At 48.9% G+C, this 23,048-nt stretch overlaps 1 protein-coding gene across 5 annotated transcripts in view; it reads left to right on the top strand.

The window, feature by feature from the left end:
* The window catches only part of ZNF423 (zinc finger protein 423), a 221,125-nt gene that overhangs the window by 64,780 nt on the left and 133,297 nt on the right, over positions 1 to 23,048 (top strand). For 2 of the 5 annotated variants that reach the window (XR_010465872.1, XM_065028591.1), the window contains exons 3-4: positions 2,531 to 2,731; positions 7,026 to 7,106. Coding sequence is in view for 2 of the 5 variants with exons in the window: in XM_065028591.1 (XP_064884663.1) it covers positions 2,531 to 2,731; positions 7,026 to 7,106 (282 nt within the window). In the remaining 3 variants the exon portion in view is untranslated. Of the gene's footprint in view, positions 1 to 2,530; positions 2,732 to 7,025; positions 7,107 to 11,461; positions 11,646 to 23,048 lie in introns of those variants that run through there. The other 3 variants (XR_010465873.1, XM_065028592.1, XM_065028594.1) reach the window with 2 other exon arrangements.

Below are 23,048 nucleotides of genomic sequence, written 5' to 3'. Positions count from 1 at the left end.
AAAGCTAGCATAGCTTTAAACATAACTTTTTTGGTGAAGTAGTAGTATAAAGAGCACCAGAATCATGTGTTTTTTCATTGCAATACCTTTTTACTTAATGGAAGAGTCTATAAAGCATGAAGTTCAGCAAACAGCATTTTATTGAATAAACATAGTGCAGATGATGGCTTACAGTGTGGAGAGCTTAGCGAGTGATACTTCGTAGAACCAAATCCTTAAATTCATTACTGCTGTGTAAGTGGCATATCTGATTTTTAAGGTGAACATTATATCTAGCCCTTAATGGAAGTTTTGTAGTGGAAAGGTATGTATAATTTAACAGTAAAAGAACCTGAAAATGTGCAGATCAGTTAATTGCTAAGAGGGATGCTGTGATACACCACAAGATAGCATTGATTTTTAATATTGCCATTGCAATTCGGAGGGTACGTCATGTTACGAGTGCTCCACGGAAAGCTGCAGAGCACTTTACACCGGTTGATTTATGTTACCGCGTAGAAGGCGGTATAAAACGTGCTCTGGCTGGGTAGCGGTAGCAGAGCCCTGCTAACGTGCGTGTCTCAACTGCGGTGCTCGCCGTAACCAGTTTTCGTCTTTAATAAATTTTATTTTTCAGCTTTGTTTCGTGTTCTCAGCATTGGTTGTCCTTAATCTTTTTGACACTGATCTAATTTTAGAAACAATTCATCTCTCTGTTCGCTGGCGTTTCCTTAATGGCTTAAGACCCGAGCACATCCCACACCAACAAGGTGGCATCTCCTCCCGCCCGGCCCCGGCAGCTCCCGGGTGCTCGGGCTCAGAACCTTCTGCTGGAAGAGCCCGTGGTTCCATTTCGCTTTGGATGATTTCTCCAGTGTTCCCATCTTACCTACAGGGTGTGTTTGTGGTGTCGTGGTGGCCCGTGAAATGGTGCCGGTGTGGCATCGGGGCTGTGTCACCCGTGGCGATGGGACAGCCCTTTGGAAGAGGTGTGGACATCTCTGTTTTACCCGGTCACCATAGCCCAGTCACACGCATGGCCAGTGTATCTGACAGACACTTTCCCTGCTGAAAGAACATCAGGGATGTAGAAGGGCTTTTTCAGCTCTGCTGCCTCCCCCCATGCCGTGGTGCTCAGGGAGCCGTGGGCACAGGCAGCTTCAGGCCTGGCCAGGTGGCCACTGTGGCCAAGGGGGTATCCTGGAGGCACAAGGACGTGTCACAGAATCATAGAATCCCAGAATGTCAGGGGTTGGAAGGGCCCTGGAAAGCTCATCCAGTGCAATCCCCCCATGGAGCAGGAACACCCAGATGAGGTTACACAGGAAGGTGTCCAGGCGGGTTGGAATGTCTGCACAGAAGGAGACTCCACAACCTCCCTGGGCAGCCTGGGCCAGGCTCTGCCACCCTCACCCCCAACAAGTTGCTTCTCACCTTTCAGTGGAACCTCCTGTGTTCCAGTTTGCACCCATTGCCCCTTGTCCTGTCCCTGGTTGTCACCAGAAGAGCCTGGCTCCATCCTCCTGACACTCCCCCTTTCCATATTGATCCCCAGGAATGAGTCCCCCCTCAGTGTCCTCTTGTCCAGCTCCAGAGCCCCAGCTCCCTCAGCCTTTCCTCACACGGGAGATGCTCCACTCCCTTCAGCATCTTGGTGGCTGCGCTGGACTCTCTCCAGCAGTTCCCTGCCCTGCTGGAACTGAAAGCCCAGTCTGCAAGCCCGTCCCTTGTGGTGGGACACCGGGTGCATGCTCAGGGTCTGACCATGGCCTCCCACCTCGCCAGCCCTGAGCGCTGTGGTGGAGCTGCCGCTGGCATGGCCCAGGGTGCCTGTTCCCTTGCACCGGAGTCTCTTAGGAGCTGACACAGAGCTCAGGCTCCTTCTGCACTAATGTCCATGCAAACTTGGGGGTTCTCTGGCAAAGATGTGCCAGCCCACACACCGGTCGCAGATGAAGATAAAAAATGCCTGAGGGACCTGAAGGTCAGATGCGGTGCTGTCAGCTCCCAGCTCCGTCGGCACAACGCGAGGCACATCTGCCCAAAGTGCTTCTTGGTGGTTGGGCAGGAGCTCTCGCGTCCTGGGGTACACGTGTGTTTCGGTGGTCTTCAGCTAGATTGTTTTTTTTTCTTGTTGTTACTCATAGTTGGGGTTGGAGGTGGCGGGGAGAGGAGAGCATTGAGAATTAAAATTCAGCACACGCCTTTTCTTTGCGGGCTGTAATTAATCTTGCCAATTTTTAAAGCTTTGAGAATCTGGTTAAGTGATAAAACACTAACAACTTTATATGACAGAGAGTTAGAGGCTCCCGCTATACACCCACCAGAGAAGATTAGGAGAGAGTGTTTGCAGGATTCGCACTAAGCAGCAGAGAATACAGTTGAGAATTGTTGCACCGCATGATATAAAAACCACATTAATATAATGAAAGGTGTCGGGAATAATGTGAGAGCGGCTCTAATTAAATGTATCTTAATAAGTGCAACATCCTTCTTAAAGCCCTTATTTTTCAGCCCTCTCAAACTTAGAGGATGTTGTTGCTGTTGGCAGGTGGCCTGGGAGGAGAGCTGGAGAGCGAGGTGAAGGACAGCCGGGCCCTGGAAGAGAGGAACAGCGTGACGAGCCAGGAAGAGAGAAATGAGGAAGATGAAGACATGGAGGATGAGTCAATTTACACCTGCGATAACTGTCAGCAGGACTTCGATTCACTGGCAGACCTGACTGAACACAGGGCACACAACTGTCCTGGAGGTAATGTTAAACTAGCTTTACAGTTCTGACAGGTGGTTAGCTGGGTAATTGGACATAGCAACAGCTTGAGGCCTCAAGTGAGATTAAAGAATTAATAATGTAATTTTACAGTTAATGTAATTTTATTGTGGTGCCTTGGGTAGCCTTTGTTCACTCCTTTAATAAAATTAAAATAAAAGCAGCAGCTTTCCAATTGGAATCTGTCAGTAATTACGTTAGACAAAAATGTTGTGGGTTTTTTTTAAATGCTAAAAGTTTCAGGCAGGGTATTTTTCCCTCTCTCTCTAAATGCAGGAAGATTAGAAAAGTTAGATGACTGGAGCGTGCAAAAGTCCCAGGAAGAACGGCCTCTGAACCCCATAAAAGAACACGATGATTTTGGAGATTAAAATTCATAGTGCGAGCTTGATAATCCCACCCTAAAAATACACCATTCTCCCTAGGTTATTATTGCATCACGCTTTTGAGTTCTGTGGAAGTGAGGAGAGCAGTAGCCTATGCTGATGTCAGTTTTACTTGCTGTAAAGCAGGAGCAAGCTCAGAGCATTGGTGTGAACAATTGCCATGTATCTTGCTTTTACACGGCTGCCTTCGCGTGGCTGGCGGAAGCAGCAGGTATTCTGCAGAGCACACTAAGCCGATTTACGGGAGTAGTAAAAAGCTTTGCAGATTTTACCAAAGATTAAATAAAATCTTAGGAGGGGGAGCGCAGAATGTATTCAGATGTATTTAAATGAGAGATTCTCATCCTTCACCTTCTTGAAATTGAATACTCTGCCATCACTTTTTCCTCCACACTCATCTAACGTATTTTTAGGCAGTTGCTGTTACGGCAGGCAGGTCTATCAAGGCTGGCAGAGGGCAGGAGGGTTAGTTTAGTTTCTCCTCTGCTGCGGCAGCATCCCACCCTCTTTCCCCTGAGTGCATATTCTTCCCTGGCCACTTAATTTGTTTGCCAGTTAGTTCATATTTTCTGCTCTTCTTTTGGGGCATAAATAAAATCATGTGCAGCGGAAACAGTGCAGCAAGGGTTAGGTGGGGGCTTGTGCTGGGTCCAAGTCCTGCCCTGAGAGCATCCTCCTGTCTCGCTCTGGTCTGCAGAGATGAGGTGTCCCATCTTGTGCCCATCTGCTTGCGGGGAGGAAGGATCGAGGGACGCAGGGTCTGTTCCTGCTGTGGGTGGATGGGTACTGCAGTCCCCTCCGCTCCTGGCTCTCTGCTCTCCTTTAAACATTTGTAGGCTACGAGCTTGAAGTGCAGAGAGTGGAAAGGCTGCTTCTCGCAGGGTCGTTTCTTGGCCAGCCGACAGCCATGGCATTGGCCTGAGACGGCTGTAGATGACACTTGTATCTGCTGCAGGGCTGTAGGCAAGAAAATGCCACTGAATAAAAAACTCCTTATTTTAAAAGCTGGAAGGTGGACTGGACAGCTGTAGGACATGTCTCCAGTGGCTGTAGGACACATCTCCAGTGGCTGTCCCTGGGTAGCTGTAGGACACGTCTGCAGTGGCTGTCCTTGGGTGGCTGTAGGACACATCTCCAGCAGCTGTCCCTGGGTGGCTGTAGGATGCGTCTCCAGCAGCTGTAGGACATGTCTCCAGTGGCTGTCCTTGGGTGGCTGCAGGACACATCTCCAGCAGCTGTAGGACACGTCTCCAGCAGCTGTAGGACACATCTCCAGTGGCTGTCCTTGGGTGGCTGTAGGACACGTCTCCAGCGGCCGTAGGACATGTCTCCAGTGGCTGTCCTTGGGTGGCTGTAGGACACGTCTCCAGCGGCCGTAGGACACGTCTCCAGTGGCTGTCCTTGGGTGGCTGTAGGACATATCTCCAGTGGCTGTAGGACACGTCTCCAGCAGCTGTCATTGGGTGCCTGTAGGACACGTCTCCAGTGGCTGTAGGACTCATCTCCAGTGGCTGTTCTTGGGTGGCTGTGGGACACGTCTCCAGCGGCCGTAGGACACGTCTCCAGTGGCTGTGGGACACATCTCCAGCAGCTGTAGGACACGTGTCCAGCAGCTGTCCCCAGGCAGCCACTGCTCTGTCACTGCACTGCCACCCGAGTTGTGCCGGTGCAGCTGCTCATGGCGCTGGGGCTGAGCCCCACCAGGAGAAAGGCTGGTTTTACCCCCGGTGTCTGCTCAGGTCCGATTCCCCGTGTGTCCCCAGCCCAGCTGTAACGGCACAACTGGGGCAGTGGGGCAGGTGGTGGAGACCCCAGAGGGAGAACGGGAGGTGATGATGATGACCAACAGCTCAATGGAAAGGAGCAATTTTTTTCCTGAGGCAAATATGCATTAAGGTGGAGCAATCTGGAGATTCTACTCACACCGATACAGTCGGTGTTTTCATGCCTCAGTTTTTATTTATCCTCAATGTATTCTGTTAGTGAGAGTAAGAAAAATAAATTCTGGTTTTTGGGACCTATCAAAATAATTTTTTAGTATTCCCATTGCTAATTTTTGATTGCAGGTAGCATAATTTCATCTTCTTTTACTGTCTTCACATGCGCTGATGATTTACAAAGACATTTCGTCATATAAAGGCATCATGTAACCATCTGCATATACATGGATAGGTGCTAATTATCTCCATATGAGGATATCCTTGTTCCAGAACGAGAGTGCCTGTTTTCCATCTATTCTAACCTAGTGTCCTAAAATGATTTCAAGTATATAGGAAGATTGCACTCATATGTTCTGGAATGAGGATATTTCCATGAAGACAATCTGGAATATTGCTTGATATTTACATATCTGACCTTGAGGAAAAAACCCTTTCAGACCCAGCAGTTTGTTTGGTAGCTAGGAGATTTTTTGTTTAAAGCATGCAAAATGCACATCTCTGTTAGTTCATCTGAGATGACCTGTGCCACCAGGGTGAAAATCTTAATTGCATTAGGAAATGTGGTATTTTTAAAGATATTACCCCCCAAATTAAGCTATTTGACCGTGTCCTTGCTTACCCTGCGGTCTGTTTGCCCACAACGCCTGCCTGGTTCAGCTGAGGTTGTAATGCAGCCCCTGACCTCTTGGCAAGCCAGCTTGTCATGTCTTAATCTGAAGCAGGGTTTTCAGTTGTGTCTACATGGCTCCAGATCAATACGGGTAATATTTGTAGTGATAATATCACCAGGCTGATGATACAAGATAACTAATGACTTCCTTTGGGATGCTGAAGGGAGGAAGGTGGTGTAGCCCAGGAGTGGTGCAGGATTACAAGAGATCACTCCAAAGAATAGGATAAACCATCTATTTCACTGGAATCCCTTAGAAATTCATTACGGCGCGCTGAAGTTCTAATACAGTTTGAGCGCAGCTGCTTTGACATGTAAGGAGGTAACAAACAGCCATTTCCCCCCTTGCTTTTTCATGTATCTCAGACTCGTTTCTTTGAGGACAAAACACTGCTGAAATGTAGACATTCCGGGTAGCAGAAGCGCATGGCATTCCTTTTGATGTCTGCATAGTAGAGATGTTCTCCCTCTGACAGAATTAGGTGCCTTTTGTACCTTTGGCTCGTGACTGATGTCTGATTGCAGGCTGCAGGTTTGCAGCGTCTGCGGGGATCCGAAAAGGGTCTAAATGGGGGCAGCTGGTACCACCAGAACATCACATTGCCTTACCGGCTCATGTCTTCCCTTGTCTCCCGACAAATGAGCTCTCCTGCAGCAGGCCCGTGCCTTAAACAACCAGCCAGCATCTTCAAAGATACTCTGAGAACAAATAAACACACCTAGTGGATACGCTGGATGGGTTAAGCTTTTAAAGTTGATTTAAAACTCATTGGTAACCCATGTCCCTGTAAGTAAATAAGACTAAGCAGCTGCCATGTGCATCAGATGCAGCCTTTTTTGTACATATATATTGCACACTGCTGTTAGAGTATAGGAGTGATAGCGTTAGGAACAGGAGTAAAGAATTGCACGTGGATTTACAGCCGGCACCAGAGGCTGCACACATCAGGCAACTATTCTGCGATGTATCATTGGCTGGTGGCTGATGTCAAGTTACTCGTTGTCTGATGACAAGTGGCTAAAAAGCCACGAGATTTGCCACTTTGCTTGTGCATTTTAGCACACCTGCGTTAGCCTGGGTTTAGCTCCAGTATTTGATGGTGTTATTTGTGCTTCCTCCTCCCATGGGTCAGAATATCCTCATGTAAACTTTCCTCTCCAGTTTCTCAGCTGAATGTAGAGTGTTGTAAAGCAAATTAGTGCATCAGTGGACAGGAGTAGGTTTCGCTGGGCTCTCTGAGCATTTCATGAGGTCCTCTTCTGTTGTGATGACTTTACAGGTTGTCTGTTTCAAACAGCAGCAGAGCTTTATATGGATTTTGCCAGCTTGGAAGCGGCTGATTTTTCTAAACTACTGTACGGTAGGAACTAGTTTATAATTAAAGTCTTGCAGTTGCTCCTTTTAAATGCCCTGTAACTTGTACACTAGGCTTACGTTTGAAATGAAGTATTGTAACTGTTTCATGCTAGTGTATAATTTTGTATTTTCTCGTATTTCACCTGCTACAAGAATTCTGATTGCCACGCAACCGTTGATGCGGGATGCTTATCCAGAAAACCACACACGGCAGCTTGTCAACAAGTGACTACGTCCCATGAATGGTTTTGTCAGGTGGCACTTTGTACTTCCCACTGACAAAGAGCGATTTCTTGCACGTATCGCCAAAATTAGCCCTTCCCAAATTTGTAATCTTCGCTTGCACCTGATTGGCAAGTCAGAGATTTTATCTTTTTGCTGCTGCTGTTGTTGCTTCTTTAAATTAGTGGATTACGGATTGTTCTCCACAAAAGAAACTGAAATACAGTTGTGAAAAAGCAGTGTGGAAACTTAATTATACACCTAGTTTATACAGCTGTGGCTCTAATGACCTACTGGCCCTAATTACTGTGTTGTGGCTCAGTCTGAGTGCTCTTGTCCTTGCCAGAATTCTGCTCCTTTCTCTTAACCTGACTAGTGTTTCAAGCTAAAAAAAATAACCAATTTCCTTTTTTTGTTCTTTTCTACATTGTCGTGCTGAAATGCAGTTTTCCTTCTTTCCAGAGGTCATAGCAGGGTTTTAAAATTGGCACCAGAAAAGCTCAGTAATCTCACAAACTGTAAAAACATGGATTTTCCCTGGAGTCCTCGGTTCTCGCTGCCTAGATCTGAAAATGGGCACCGGGGCAGGGGTTTTATTGTCAGTCGCTTGGCGGCTCCGGTCCCTGGTCCCCCCTCCAGGAGCCGGGCTCCCTATGGCTCCCTGTAGTCACTATTTGTGCCCATGGGTGCCGAGAGCTCCAAAACCCCAGATTATTGCTGGGTACCCTTGGCTGGGTGGTCCGGGGTCTGGCACCCCAACCGCTGCCATCGCACGGGTGACGTTGGAGCTCAGCGAGACGCTCTGACCAGGACTTGGGCCAAACACACCAGAAAATCAGTGTGCCGATAAGGTGCTGGGCTGCCTGGCTTTCCACGCAGGTGCTCAGAGAAATGTGTATTGATAATGTAGAACACAAAGCATATTCTCATATGTGAATTTGGATCTGGAGTCAACCAGAAGCGCAGTTGCAAATTTGATGACAATGAGAGAACGGTGACATTTGCTGATGCGGGGGGTTCGCAGCGCATCCCGTGCAATGTGTTTCCTGCGCCCACGCAGGGCGTTCGGCACAGGTGGGGGCTGCCCGCCAAGGTGCTTTTAGCGCAGCGTTTGCTGTGTTGCATACGTTTGTGACAGCTGTGTGCAGCGCCGCGCTCCCTGACGGCGTTGCTGCCCCGGCAGATCGGAGGCTCGTCCGGCGGGTGAAGGTAGGTGAGACCCCGGCTCAGCGAGGCGGTTGCTTTGGGACACCTCTTGGCTGCGCCTGGAAGGGTTTGAAGTGGGGGGAGATGTGAATGTAAAACAACGTTTGCTCGCCATAAACACCCAGCTTTGCGGTCTGATGGAGGGCGTCCCGGGGGCCGTGGAGCAGCGGGCAGCGCGCTGCGATAAGAGCCTGCCAGGGCGCCCGGCGCCGCCTCCCGCAATCGCCAGCGCCACCTTTGCGCCGGGTCCCTGGGGACGGTGGCAGGGAGGCAGCACCAGGCGCTGCGCCGGCAGATAGGAGCGCTGCCAGCACGGCTGCTGCCGGCTTGGTCGCCTATAACCAAAACCCCTGGTAGGAGGGGAGGGCATGAGCTGTCTGTGCCCCTTCCGCAGCCAGCAGGCACCGCGGCCGGGCGGGCTGTGCATTCTGGGGACGCACACGCGCATCTCTTAGCAATGGTGATGTCTTTCCTCAAGCAATGTATGTTTTTCACACAAGAAGAATGTTTTCCCTGTCATTTTTCAACACGTGGCCCAGTGAGGAACTGAGGATGACACGTTCATGTGCTTGTATCGGCAAGGGACTGTTTCATTTCTGCTACTTTAATTGACTTCTTTTATCTACTTTTATCTAGTTCAAAAAGTAGTCTGGGAAGTAAGCACAGGTACACGTGAAAACGGGTAGAGGAGAAAGCGAGCGCTTGTTTTAAGTGAGGCCTCTTAAAGAAAGCACGTGTCCTTTGGAAGTCTCAAAGGGTTTGGTGCTTGGCTGTCTGAAAAGCCACGGTGAACAAACACCCCAAATGCTGCCGGTGCCGGTGAGAGCCCCCGTGGGCAGCAGGACCTGCACCGTGAGCTGGAGCCCCCGCTCCCCCCACACTGACCAGGGCCCGGCAGCACTTGGGGGACACCGGGGGGACCGCAGCTCCACCTCCCCTTTGGATTTCTGTTTGCAAAGGATAATCCATCGCTGTGTTAGAGTGGAGGGAGCATCACGCAGGTCTTTGTAGGGCAGGGTTGTTTCTTGGCATTATAGAAATGTGAGTAAATGATGTTTTTTGAGGAGGAGGAGGGAGGGGCTGCGGTGAACGGCTCCATCCAGGAGCCCCACGCTCACGGGAAAGGGGGATCACCGCTGTCCCAAGCAGGTCCCAGTGTTAGGGGCTGTAGAGAAAACCCAATATGTGAAATTTATTCAGAAATGCGGTGAGGAGACTACAACAGATGCATGCTTGTTATAAAGTGGCCTTTAATAATGCCTCGGCGAGCTTGGCGCGGGATGTGCTGGGGTTGTCCTGCCGCAGACGGACAAGAGCGTGGATGTTTGTGGCAAGGGCGCTGCTGAAGGTGCGTTCCTGGGTGCTGTTGAGGGACAGAACCTTGTTGGCCATATCAACAGCCTTAGTGGATTCGGAGCCGCCAGGATCTTCAGACTGCAGATGTGAGCAGTGCAGGAGAGGTGCATTAAAAGTCTGCTTTTTTCCTGATTTCTTCCCTTGTCCCCAGCAGACCACTGAGTACATAATCACATCAGGATGGCCGTACTGAGCGAGCCCGATGGTCCCATAGTGCCGCTTCCCCAGAATATTCTCCCAGCTGTCAGCAAACTTACGTGGGCACTTCTCGGTGCTTTTGATTAAATTCCTCAGATAATCTTCTTCCCTGACTTTCCATTTTGAAGCTTCTTGTTGAAGCGAGGTGTGCATTTAGCATTTGCATTTAGCATTTCCTGTGGTGGGGACCCAGAGTTCAGTTGTGCATTGGGGAAGTGTCCCCTTTTGTTCACTTCGGCTTTGTCAACTACTTTCACGGAATCCCAGAGTGTGAGGGGTTGAAGGGCCCTGGAAAGCTCATCCAGTGCAATCCCCCCATGGAGCAGGAACACCCAGATGAGGTTACACAGGAAGGTGTCCAGGCGGGTTGGAATGTCTGCACAGAAGGAGACTCCACAACCCCCTGGGCAGCCTGGGCCAGGCTCTGCCACCCTCACCCCCAACAAGTTGCTTCTCATCTTTCAGTGGAACCTCCTGTGTTCCAGTTTGCACCCATTGCCCCTTGTCCTGTCACTGGTTGTCACCAGAAGAGCCTGGCTCCATCCTCCTGACACTCCCCCTTTCCATACTGATCCCCAGGAATGAGTCCCCCCTCAGTGTCCTCTTGTCCAGCTCCAGAGCCCCAGCTCCCTCAGCCTTTCCTCACACGGGAGATGCTCCACTCCCTTAATCCCTTTCCTGTGGCACCCTCCAGTTCTTGGCGGAGACAGTGAGCCATCGCCGCTTTCCCACCTTCTCCACCCGCTCATGCTTGAGCAGACTTCTCTTGCTGTCTCCAAATCCATATTTTCAATCCTCTTACTGATACCTCCTGTGTGTTGACCTGGAGGAGGATATTGGAGGTGTATGGCAAAGCGTGGCTGGCAGGACGTGAATGGGGACGGGATCTTCATCAGTAGCACCAGGGATGTGCTCAGGTTTGTGTCTGGGCTCCGGAGAGGAGGTGAGGGATGCGCTTGTCCTGGTGCGGAGTCCTGGCAGATAGAGCGGTGCTGTCTGGCCGTCTAGGGGAAAAACAATTAAGACTTCAGTGTTTATTAACAAAAAAGCAACCAGCAGTGCATTTCAAGCACTCAACACACAACATAATTTTGCTGTTGGAAGTAGTGAGATTAAAAAAATCTTTCTAATGTAGATTTCTTTGAATTTACAGAATATAGTTTTTTTAAAAAAATCAATTAAAAATAAAGGAAGTGTGTGTGCAAACATTGTCAAGAATTCCTATCTTTCATTTTTTTTAAAACAAGCTCTAGGAAAAAAAAAATGAAAATCCCCGCAGAAGTTCTGTAGTGCATATTTGAATGCTTTTGTTGTAGCCTCATTAAACTTGGCTTGTCTGCAGATACAGCTGGCACGTTATTAACTGTGCTCCAGGCTGGGGGAAGCCAGAACGCAGCCTCCACCCCCCGGAGCCGGCTGGCGGGGGGAACGGTGCCAGCGCCGCCCGGGAGCGCCGCAGCATCATCCCCGCTCGGGCGCGGGCTCCGCCGGCCCCGCTGCCCCTCGCCGCAGGGCTCCCGGGGTCCCCCGCGGCGCCGCTGAGCACGACGGACACACCAAGGTACGTGGCCTCCCGTGGACAACCCCACCTGGGGTCTCGCCTTTCTTCGCCGCGGGCCGGCAAGAGGCGGATTAGCGATCGGCTGCCAAATAGCGTCTCTGTTCTGAACAAACTCAGTATTGGACTGAACCAGTCCGATAAATTGAATATGGGGAATATTTTCCCTGCACCTGCTGGAGAGGCTGTTGCTCTCCAGGCTGGGTTTGCACATCAGACCTGCACCAGGGCTCTAACAGCTTCTGCCTTCCTTCAAAGCTTTGGCAACAAGTATGTGCCTTTTGAATGCTGTCTTATCTAAGTGATTTTAATAGGTGCTTTTAACAGGTGGATTTCAACAATAGATTGCGTAATTTCATATTCAAAAGAGCTGAAAATAGAAATCTAAGTTAAATAATGTGTGTTAAATCTAGGTAATGTTATTCAAACTTCTGCTTAGCACAGCCAGCTTTCGTTATCTTAACGAACAAAAAATGGATTTGGGTTTTTCAAAGCACTTGATCTGTTTGTGTTATTAATAAATACTTCACTGGGCATTTGAACGCTTTGTAATCTCTAAACGTTTGGACCAGCAACTCCTTTCTGACACAAGGAAGTACTATTCTTATTTTTATCATCATGGAATTAAGAAGTTGTTTGGATTTGGCTAAAGTTTTGGCTGTTACTGGAAGGGGCCTTCCTTCCTTCCTTCCGTCCGTCTATCCATCTGTCCGTCTCCTGCCTTATGCTGGTACAAGCTTTGTGTTGTCTTTGGGACCCAACATCGCGGGCAATTAATAGTTTCAGTGTGCTCAGCTCCCGGGACGCCCCGTGGAGCTGCACAAGCCTCGTGTCAGCATGAGGGGGACGAGAGGTCAGGGTTTGGGGGAGAATTCAAGACCTTCCCCCTAAACAGCCTGAGTTATTTTGGGTGAAAACGACTGTAACTGTGGCTTCCCCGATTTGCCTAATGGCACGTGACACTGGTGGAAGAGCCAAGGTCTTTAATGCCGGTGGGTTTCGCTGCTGGTGACACCGTGAGCGTGGGGTCGAGGCTCCTCTCCAAGGCACCGTTTGTTTGGCATGTGGGTCTGTCTCTTCTTTGGGCTTCCTTGGAAATCTTTCTTAGCATAATAGTGAAGGACTTTGTGGCTTCTCCTTATGTTGCAGCTCAATTACCGTTAGCCTTGCTGAGGAGGACAGAGGAAAAGGCTGAAGAAGCCCATTGCTTTTCTCTTCTCCAGGGAATCTCTTACATTAAACATTTGAATAGATTTTTGAATGTTATTCCCAGTCATTTCCTCTATGGTGAACTCGGTTCACTCGTGCAGACTTTATACTTAATGATATCTCTTAAAATAAATGAGATTTGATATAATTTATATTAAATGGTCATTTCAGAAATCTACATCTACTAATTATTCGTTAGAAAATTTGGAAAGACAGAAGTAGAAAAAATTCCCTTTATGACCTCGCAGTCTACGGAAATATAAATATATATTTACACCTGTGTTCATTATCTCTGAGGAAAACTGAACGGAGGTGGTTTCCTGGACACCAAGAAGAGTTTACGCAGATTTGAATCGCATTGTTCAACCCGCATCAATAAACCAGAGCAACCAACCCAGCCAAAACCAGCCCCAAATTCCACACACCTTCAGAACAGGTTTTTCACATTTCCGATGGTATTCAGCTCGTGGGCTGTGTCTACATCCTATGGGATTTTGCTTCAGTGACTTCTCCTGGTTGTCCCCTCGGGGTGCTGGGGGGGATGAGGATGCTCCATGGGTGGTTTTGGAGGTGGTCTTGGCTGGGTTCAGACACAAGTGGTCACATCTTTGTGCATCAAACCTAGTGAATTATTTAATTTGCAATCCGACCGCATCCAGCTCCGACCTGGATAGCTGTGTGATCTCACCTTACCGGCCCTTCCCTGCCCCTTCCTCTCGTACAGATGCTCGCCATGGTTTGTTTTAAGGTTGGAATTGTGTTCCGTCAGGTGTTCTAATGATATCTGCTTTAACGGGTTGGATTTTGACTGGAGCCTCTGGTAGCTATACATGAAGTACATATAAAATCTGCTTTCTATGGCAGATAAACTCTCATCTTTAGGAGGCAGTCACAATGCTGTTGTTGCATTCCTCGCATAAATAAGACAAATTTAACCCAAAATTTAAACCAAAAGAAAATACAAGCACATAGGATTTTCTTGTCTAATAGCGTAAATGACAGAATATGGAGTTTTCTGGCTGCCAGCTTAAATGCTGGCAATGCAAACATAAGGAGGGAAAGCTGCCTTTTTTCTCAATAACTAGGTACACACATGCATATGTGATATACAAAATGCTTCACTTTACGTTCATCAGTTCCATTTTGAAGCTTTGAGTAGCTAAAGTTCACAGAATCCCAGAATGTCAGGGGTTGAAGGGCCCTGGAAAGCTCATCCAGTGCAATCCCCCCATGGAGCAGGAACACCCAGATGAGGTTACACAGGAAGGTGTCCAGGCGGGTTGGAATGTCTGCACAGAAGGAGACTCCACAACCCCCCTGGGCAGCCTGGGCCAGGCTCTGCCACCCTCACCCCAACAAGTTGCTTCTCACCTTTCAGTGGAACCTCCTGTGTTCCAGTTTGCACCCATTGCCCCTTGTCCTGTCACTGGTTGTCACCAGAAGAGCCTGGCTCCATCCTCCTGACACTCCCCCTTTCCATATTGATCCCCAGGAATGAGTCCCCCCTCAGTCTCCTCTTGTCCAGCTCCAGAGCCCCAGCTCCCTCAGCCTTTCCTCACACGGGAGATGCTCCACTCCCTTCAGCATCTTGGTGGCTGCGCTGGACTCTCTCCAGCAGTTCCCTGTCCTGCTGCAACTGAGGGGCCATATTGAAAATAACATCATTACTTTAGGGGAGCATCAGTTGTAATTGAAAACAAAACAAGGAGAGCCGATCCGTCTCGCGCGTTGGGAGGAGGGATTTTGCTGTAGTTGGGAAAAGCACAAATCTGAGTTAGCAAAGCTGTTCCCGGTGGCAGCAACTGGCCACGTGTGTCTGGGTCGCTGAGCGTGGCCACCCCGAGCCGAGGAAGAGGGAAGGAGGACAGGGAGAAAAACAGTTTGTGAACTTGCCCGTTTGGAGGGAGCAAAGGCTCCTCTCCCCGTGCCAGCGCCGAGCAGCCGGCAGCTGCGGCCCAGCTTCTGCTGACAGCAAATGTCACTGCAGAAACCCCCGGCCTGCCGAGGAGCCGCTGCTCCTGCACGGGGAATAGAGCAAGCTCATGGGTAGAAACGCGGTGGTGTGTGGGCTGTTACCCCGAGGAAGAAAATCCCCACAAATGTTTTAAATTAGGCTGTCCTTGATAATTCTGGTGGTATGGAGCCCTACCAGAATTTCAGGAAAAAATAAAGTTGCTCTGCTAAAGCAGACATGGAAAGAAAAAAACCCGAAGGGCTTAACTTTTGTCCTGAGGGTGATAAAACAGCACCACAGAGCTGGAAATCAATCTGACCTTCACCCACGTGATGCTGTTGTCTCAGTCTGTCTTTCATTTCCTTTGGTTGAGTGAAGGCCATGGCATTCAGGAGGGAGAAAAGCCAGAGGGAGGTGGGGAGAATCCTGTTTGCTCTGGAAAGACTTCGGCGCTTGCATAAGTTGACTCCATAAAGAGAGTTGCTGTAAAACAAACCAACATTCTTCTCTTAATAGCCAGCAATCACATTAAGGTAAAGAAGATATGTGCTGTAAAAAAAAAAAACAAGAAGTGTTTGTGATACAAAACATTCTGTTTTAATTAAACCTAGAATTAGTTGGTATTTTGAAATGAAGGCTTCATGCAGCAACAGGAAACCTGCACATTCATTTAAACCCAGAAATTTGTACCCAAAGGGGAGAAAAAAGGCCAATTATTTTTGCCAGAGATGCTTTAACATTCTGTGTTGTAAGCTTTGCACAAAGAGAAGGTGCCCAGATACACGTATATTTACATATACATCAATACACCAACAGTTAGGGCTTGTGTATAAGCAATACTATTGATTTTTCAAAGTTTCAGGTACCATTTCAATTGGTGAACTGCTCGTTTTGCACAGCATCCTGCAGCAAGAGGTTCCCTCCTCATTTTCCCAAAGACAGAGAATGAACTAAATGAATGGGTAAAATTCTGTGTAGAATTTATTTCTATTAAACAGCAGCACCAGCAAAGAGGAAAACGATGTGCGTAAGCACATCTTGGTTTTCTCTTTTACATTGTGAAAGCAATTAAAAGTGCAATTCAGAGCTGTTCATCCAATCCCCTGCTTCTTCCATCCTCACTGAATTTAAACACGACCCAGAGCCAAAAAGTTGCTGTATATTTCGTTTGGAAAACAGTAAGTTTTCCATTTCCACATGGGCTTTGCAAAATGGAGGTTGCTCTAAGCTCTGCCTGCCCTAAACTGCGGTTTTCCCCATTCATCTGATCACAGATAAGGTCCTTTCGTGTCAGCGTCACAAACTACTCTTGTTCTGTGTTTTTGTGCTATAGATACCCTGGTACTGCAGCATGGAGAGAGTCAGGGGTAGCTGCTCTTTTGGTTTGTGCCTGGTTTAGGAAGGGCTGTAAGGAATATCAACTTCTTGTTACAGAGATAAAGACGGAGATTGGACTTAGCTGTGGAGATGAATCCCTGCTTCATAAAGGTTGAGAATTAACCAGTTTGTTCATTAATCTATTTGGGTTGACAGACATTGATTTGTGACTGTAGCTTTTTATTTAAGAGCGGTTTGTCTGATATGCCAACGGACACTATTTTACATGGTATCTAAAAAACCCAACAAACCAGCAAATGTAAAAGATGTTGGGACCTTTTCCTGGCGAGCTCCGCTGCTCAGGTTTCCATGTGATATGCCAAAATGCTATTTGCATGAATGTAGAATTTAATAAGTTATCATTCTGATTAACGCCATTAACTGCTTAACTACTGTAGAAACTGGCTTCCAAAGTTGCTCGATGGTGGCTGTTGCTCTCCACGTCATTCCATTTGCTGTCTCGCTGGGGATAATGGTATGCAAGGGAAAGCAAGAAGGTCAAGGATCTTTTTGTTTAGTCTCTTTGCACATTAGAAGTTCTATTATGTGTTTGTATTGCATGTGGTTTCCAGTCTGTTGGCTACAATGCTTTCAAAATCCATTGACAATGAGTTTGTGGAGCTAAATATATCTTGTGGGTTATGACTGCTAAGCTATCGCCTTGTGAAGCATCGGGGCCAATATTTAACAAGTGTTTTTCAGAAGGAGGAATTGTTGAAACCGAGTCAAATGCTCTCACAAAAGGGTTAACAGAAATGCTAATACAGAAGATGACAGCGAAGCTGGGTGTGGGGACCTGGGCTTGGCCTGGGGCTTTTATGGGTTTTTGGGGGGTGGGGGAGGGCTGTGGTATTGTTGTGAATGACAACAGCCGCCACAAAGCTGAAAGGGGGTGACAAAAGCCGTGTCCTCTGCAGCCAGCCCTTTCTCTGCCCCCACACCAAGGAGGTGTGTGTGTGGGGGGGAATGTGTGGGGCTGCCCCCCAGGCCTCTCTCCCTGCCCCCCGGCCGTCCCCTGGGCACTCAGGCTCTCTAGGGGACGCAAACCCAGAGTGGGGCACGGGACGCAAAGCCAGCGCGCACGTCCAGGCTGGCACAGCCGCCTCCTCGTTCTCCCGGCAGCCAGCAGCCTGACCTTTCAGAAAGCACAGTTTCAGCTGCTGTGAAACGCTGACAATGGCTTTAATAGGTTTCATTTTGGTACGAAATAGCTACGGTTGCATTCGATAATCTAGACTAGCAGCCATAAACGTGGCAACAGCAGCTCGTGTTTTAGCTGATGGTTTCAGGCCGTGTACAAACTCAGGCAGATGTCGCTGCCTCCCTGCCAGGCGTTAGCACAAGATACTCATTTTCCTTTAAAAAGAAAGCAGAGATTTTATATATTTTTAGAGCAACTTGTGTTCTGACTGCACGAGTACCTTCACACCTGTCAGCTGAACCCAGCGCGCTCGCTCCCAGGGGAACCCGACAGCTGGGAAATTCCGCTCAGCCCAGCCCGAGCCCCTTTGCAGCGCCTTTGGTATTTGAATTGAAGCGGAGTTACACCATCACACATCATCCTTTGCGTTATTCCGTTCTGCTCTGGTATATCCCTGCTTTTATAACTTTCAGCTCAAGTCTGGCTCCCGGGCTGTTGGGGAGTGTTGCAGTTATCTGTAAGCTGTCCTGTGTTTCACCGTGGGGCTGGTAAGCTCAAAAACATCTGCAGGCAGGGTCGGTCCAGCTTGCTGGTCTTTAGAGGATATTTAGAAAGTTTCATAAGGCTTGGACCCATACCCACACCCATCCTCGATGCAGTGTCTACAGATTTATCCCCGAGAGCCTCTTACAAGCTTTGTTTGTATTCCTATCTAGAGCTATCCCGCTGCAGAAATCCTCAGGAGAGAGAAGTGGTCAAGAGTACTTAGAAACATCTGTTAAAAATTCAGACAAACACTGCACTGTCACTAGAAGCGGCTGGGATGGGGCGAATGAAATTTAGCATGTGGTGCTACAGGAAAAAGGGACATTTTGTTGTTGTTGTTCATTCACTTTTCCTTAAAAATCGACAGTATGGTCAGTAGCTATAGGAAAAGGCCCCCGCAGAGCACACGTGGAACAGAGAGCTGCGTTTCACCAGTGTCACCAACTCACTCGAGAGCCGAGGCTTGCGGGAGCACCCGTTCCAGAACACTCACGTTGGATTCATCCCACGCTTGCTGCTTGTTTCGAGAAACCCTGTGTTGATCGTGCAGACCTAGGAAGTGCCGAGATTAGGGGATAAAGTGCCTTTTCTACTGCTTGTTGTACTTAGGCAAAAGGGAAGAAAAAGTTGCAGCAACAAATCTAACAGATGAACTCTCCAACTGGTTGCTGTTGTGCATGTGGCTGCGCACTGGATTCAGTGAGTACTTGAGAAATATTGGCATTCGTCCCCGATGATGTTTCATGAACTTACAGGCAATTTGGCAGGAAAAAGCCCAAGTTTTTTCAATGTATGAAGCTGGACTTGCCATGATGTGGTGTTTTCCCCCAGCCCCGCTCCCCGCAGAGAACCCTCCTGTCCCGTCCCCTGTGCTGGGTACCCCGGAAAGGGGTAAGTGCTGGTTCTGTTCTCAGCCTTCGAGACGTGAACCGAGGGCTCTGTCCCACCCGACCAAAGGGACATTCACCCGTCTTAGAGAAACTCAGTTTCTATAAAAACCCCGCAGTTTCTCCCGGAGCCCTCTATCCCCAGTCTGGTGTGACTCAAAGTTGACCGGAAGGGACAAACAATTAAGACGTATGACAGGCAATATGATCCCATAAACCTTGTTTGCTTAGGATGCCAGGCTGAAAAAAACGAACACAAAGCTCCTGAGAATAAATGACTCATTTCAGATTGAGACTTGATGGACAGTGTTGGCTTTGTTATCGCTCTGCGGGTAGCGAGGGGATAGGGTTAGGGAGAATCTCCAGAAATGTCGGTGTCATTATTGGAAGGGTAAAGCTTCCTCTGCCGCGCATCCCCCATAGTGGACCCCACATCACCCCGGTCCCTCCTCCTTTTAGGAGCCTTTTGAGGCAAAGTCTCCTGTGACAGGAACGTCTCTCCGGTCTTTTCATCTGCAAGCTGCCAGGTGAAAGAATGGGGCTAGAGAACAAAAGATGCTCAGATACCGCAGACAAGCTTTTGTAGGATCTGCCACGTCAGCTGTCTCTTCTAAGGTCGGCTGTATTTTCTGTTGATGGTGCTCTTCCCCCGAGGGTTCCCCGCACCTGGGAACGCCTGCCATAACCCGCACGGATATTTTCCTCGACGCCTTTCATTTGTGCGTGGAGATGGAGCTGGGGTATCACACACCCTCCTTGCCCTTATTCTGTTCTATTCCTCGGCAGCCCCAGCGTTCCTGGCCGGGAGCATTCATCCCACCTCCCTCTCACCCTTTTGTAGGAGGGCTTTGCAATTATTTATAAGCTAACTTGTCCTGTTTTCTGACATTTTCAGTGCAGTCTGTGGGAGAGGAAAGCTAAGTCTGTGTTTTCTGGTTTTACAGGGAACAGAAAACTTGAAGCAAATGTTGCTGGTGTGTGTTACCCAGATATTTTGGGTTTTTAGGGGGTGGGGAACTCTAACATCAGTGGTGTTCTGGGTGGGCAAAGTCTTAGGGGCTGTAACCACCTTTTGCTTCGCTGTGTTTGGAGATGCTGGAAGGACAGGCAGCCAACCTGCTCGTGTGCTTGTCAAAGGGATGTCTGTCCTGCTTCTCCTGCATTCCCCCTCGCCTCCTGGAGCAGGTTTTCTTTCTCCTTCCTTCTACCATGTGCCAGAATAAGCAGCACCCTCTGATTTACCTCCTGATTCTCCTTCCACTCATATTCTGGGCCTTGAGATTTTCCGAAATACATCACGGTAAGAGGCGAAGCTATAATGATCTGCGCATCGTAGTTCCTCCAGAGGCATCTTCAGATTCTCTGAATGAAATAAACGTCTTTTCAAGCTGAAGAGCAGCACATTCTCATTTTGCTGCTGCAGAAGGTGGGAGGAGTGACTAACTGTTCCTCTGGAAGCAGTAAAGCGGACAGGCTTGTCTGCTGCCCAGGCTGGATGATGCACATACCTGTTCACCCGTCCTCCACCACAGCGATGTTTTGCTTGCCTACACGCATTGCATATGTGTGAGAGAGTTATAGGCCTCCTGGCTACCTTCTCTTCCAAGGATAACTCGAAATACAGACACTCTTCTAAGGAGAGATGTATTCCCCTTCCAATGATACGCACACAGAAATAACATTTATTTTGATTTTGACCAACCTTAGATACAAACTGATGGTTGCAGCTGAATCGCGCTTTGCCTTTTTCATTAAAACTGTTCAAAGTCAACTACAGGGTGGAGGATCTCGTGCGAGCCAAAACTAACCTCCCCGTTCCTGCCAGGGCAGCTGTATTGCCAAATTTCACACAGGCGTGTTCTCTAGCACCTCCTTTGAACACGAGTGTGGTTCTGGAGGCCGTTTTGAAGCTCCCACTTGAAACACGCTCTGTGAGGCAGTGGAGCGTTTTCTGGCACTTCGGCGTCTGTGCGTGGTGGCTGTTTGTGCCGTACCGAGCGGTGAGTCACGGCTTGCTGCAGGACAAGAAAGCCTTTCTTAGAAAACCTTCCAGAAAAGCCGAGGTTGTTTTTCAGCTGGAAGTGCGGTTGGTGTCTGTGGTGGAATTGGTGTGGCGAGTCAGCTCTGCAGTGCTTCTAAGAATTACCAGAGAGTGTAGCGGCTCATCTGAATACTCTTGTTGTATGATTTTTGCAGGCAGTGACTTCCTCCTAGTCTAGGATATTTCTTTCATGTTTGTTACTATCTGGACTGCTGGATATGGGGACTTGTTCCTTGCTGTACTTTTATTCTTAACTGTATACTTGAATTACAAAAGCGTGAACCCGCTCACCTCCTGCTGAAAACTGGAGGAACTCTGGGTGTTCATCATCCCAAACAGTCAAGTAATTGCGCTGCAGACTCCAAGTCGGTTCTGTGTCGTAGCGTACTGGATCATTAATGTTTCTGTAGGCTGGCTCCGAGCTCACGGCAGCGGCACATGAGAACAGAACTGCGTGCTCCCCGATGGCTGTGCTGTGACGGTGGCATTTGGGATCCCCCGGCAGCGCGCTCAGAGGTGGCACCGCAGGGTGGGGACGTGGGGCTGAGCGAGCAGGTGACGGGTACAGTGAGGAGGATGCTGAAGGCTCCAGCAGGTCATGGGTACAGTAAGGAGGATGCTGAAGGCTCCAGCAGGTCATGGGTACAGTGAAGAGGATGCTGAAGGCTCCACCAGGTCATGGGTACAGTGAGGAGGATGCTGAAGGCTCCACCAGGTCATGGGTACAGTAAGGAGGATGCTGAAGGCTCCAGCAGGTCATGGGCACAGTGAGGAGGATGCTGAAGGCTCCAGCAGGTCATGGGTACAGTGAGGAGGATGCTGAAGGCTCCACCAGGTCATGGGTACAGTGAGGAGGATGCTGAAGGCTCCACCAGGTCATGGGTACAGTAAGGAGGATGCTGAAGGCTCCAGCAGGTCATGGGCACAGTGAGGAGGATGCTGAGGGCTCCAGCAGGTCATGGGCACAGTGAGGAGGATGCTGAGGGCTCCAGCAGGTTGTGGGCACCGTGAGGAAGATGCTGAAGGCTCCAACAGGTTGTGGGCACCATGAAGAGAGTGCTGAGGGTTCCAGCAGGTCATGGGCACAGTGAGGAGGATGCTGAGGGTTCCAGCAGGTCATGGGCACTGTGAGGAGGATGCTGAGGGCTCCAGCAGGTCACGGTCACGGTGAGGAGGATGCTGAGGGCTCCAGGAGGTTATGGGCACTGTGAGGAGGATGCTGAGGACTTCTCAGCTCAGGTCCCCACATCACCATCTGGGATTCCCCCCAGCAAACTGCCTGAATCAGTGCCTTGGCTGCCAGGGCCTCTCTGCCGTCACAAACCAAATTAAAACTGATGTGGACATGTGCAGGGCTGGCTGAAGACACCCCTTCCGATGCCGTGGGGCTGTCCCTTCGTGAGACACAGGCGTGGGACATGATCCTTCCTCTGTGCACTGCGCTGGGTCTGTGACAGCAACTCACTGGCTGCTGCCACTCGGGTCATTCCCAATTGTTTTGCCATTTTTGCCTAAAATACAAAAGCCCTCAATTAACGACAGCATGACAAAAGGGAACTTGTGAAATGCTGTGGATCATGAATGGGTGACGCCGCATGACAGTGTGTGACAGTGAGATATTTATAGGACAAAACACTGAGCGGTGAGGTGGTGGATCAGCAATGTTGCCCAAGCCAATGCTCCTGTAAGTGGCGCGTGAGCCTGGGAAAGTCTCTTGCGTTTAATGGGCCACAGTTTACCTGTTCATTAAAAAAATATAAAGACATGAGGACTGGCATGTGGGGGACATTTACTTTTTTGGAATGATTTTGACACCTTTGGATGGAAAACTCCATGTTCTGATCAGTTCTTCGTTATTTCCTTGGTATGACTGTGCATAGTTGACTTTTTCATTCTCAGCAGTAGATTTCCAAAACCTATTTTACTTTCTCTCCATTTTTGTTTGTTTGCTTGCTTAAACTCCAGCTAATTTTCCTCTTTGGAAGTCAGAGATTTTCCAACATGATCTAATAGAAGGACAATACGGTCCATCTGGAATATGTTCCACACCCATCAGAAAATGCCCCTCACTCAGCTCCAAACACCAGCCGTGCAGATCCTGCTCCTTTCCAAAGAGCATCGCGCTGTTTGGGGGGCACGAGCAAAAAGATTTAACATGAATTTATCATCTCCATGTTTTTAAAAGTATGTCTCTTGGTGAGAACTTCTCTCCTGTGCTACATTTCAACCCAGTTTACGTTTTATCAAGAGT

Source organism: Columba livia, chromosome 13, assembly GCF_036013475.1.
Source record: "Columba livia isolate bColLiv1 breed racing homer chromosome 13, bColLiv1.pat.W.v2, whole genome shotgun sequence".
In the NCBI taxonomy this organism is placed as follows: Eukaryota; Metazoa; Chordata; class Aves; order Columbiformes; family Columbidae; genus Columba; species Columba livia.
Note: the sequence above shows the minus strand (reverse complement) of the source record. Positions and strands in the feature narration are given on the sequence as shown.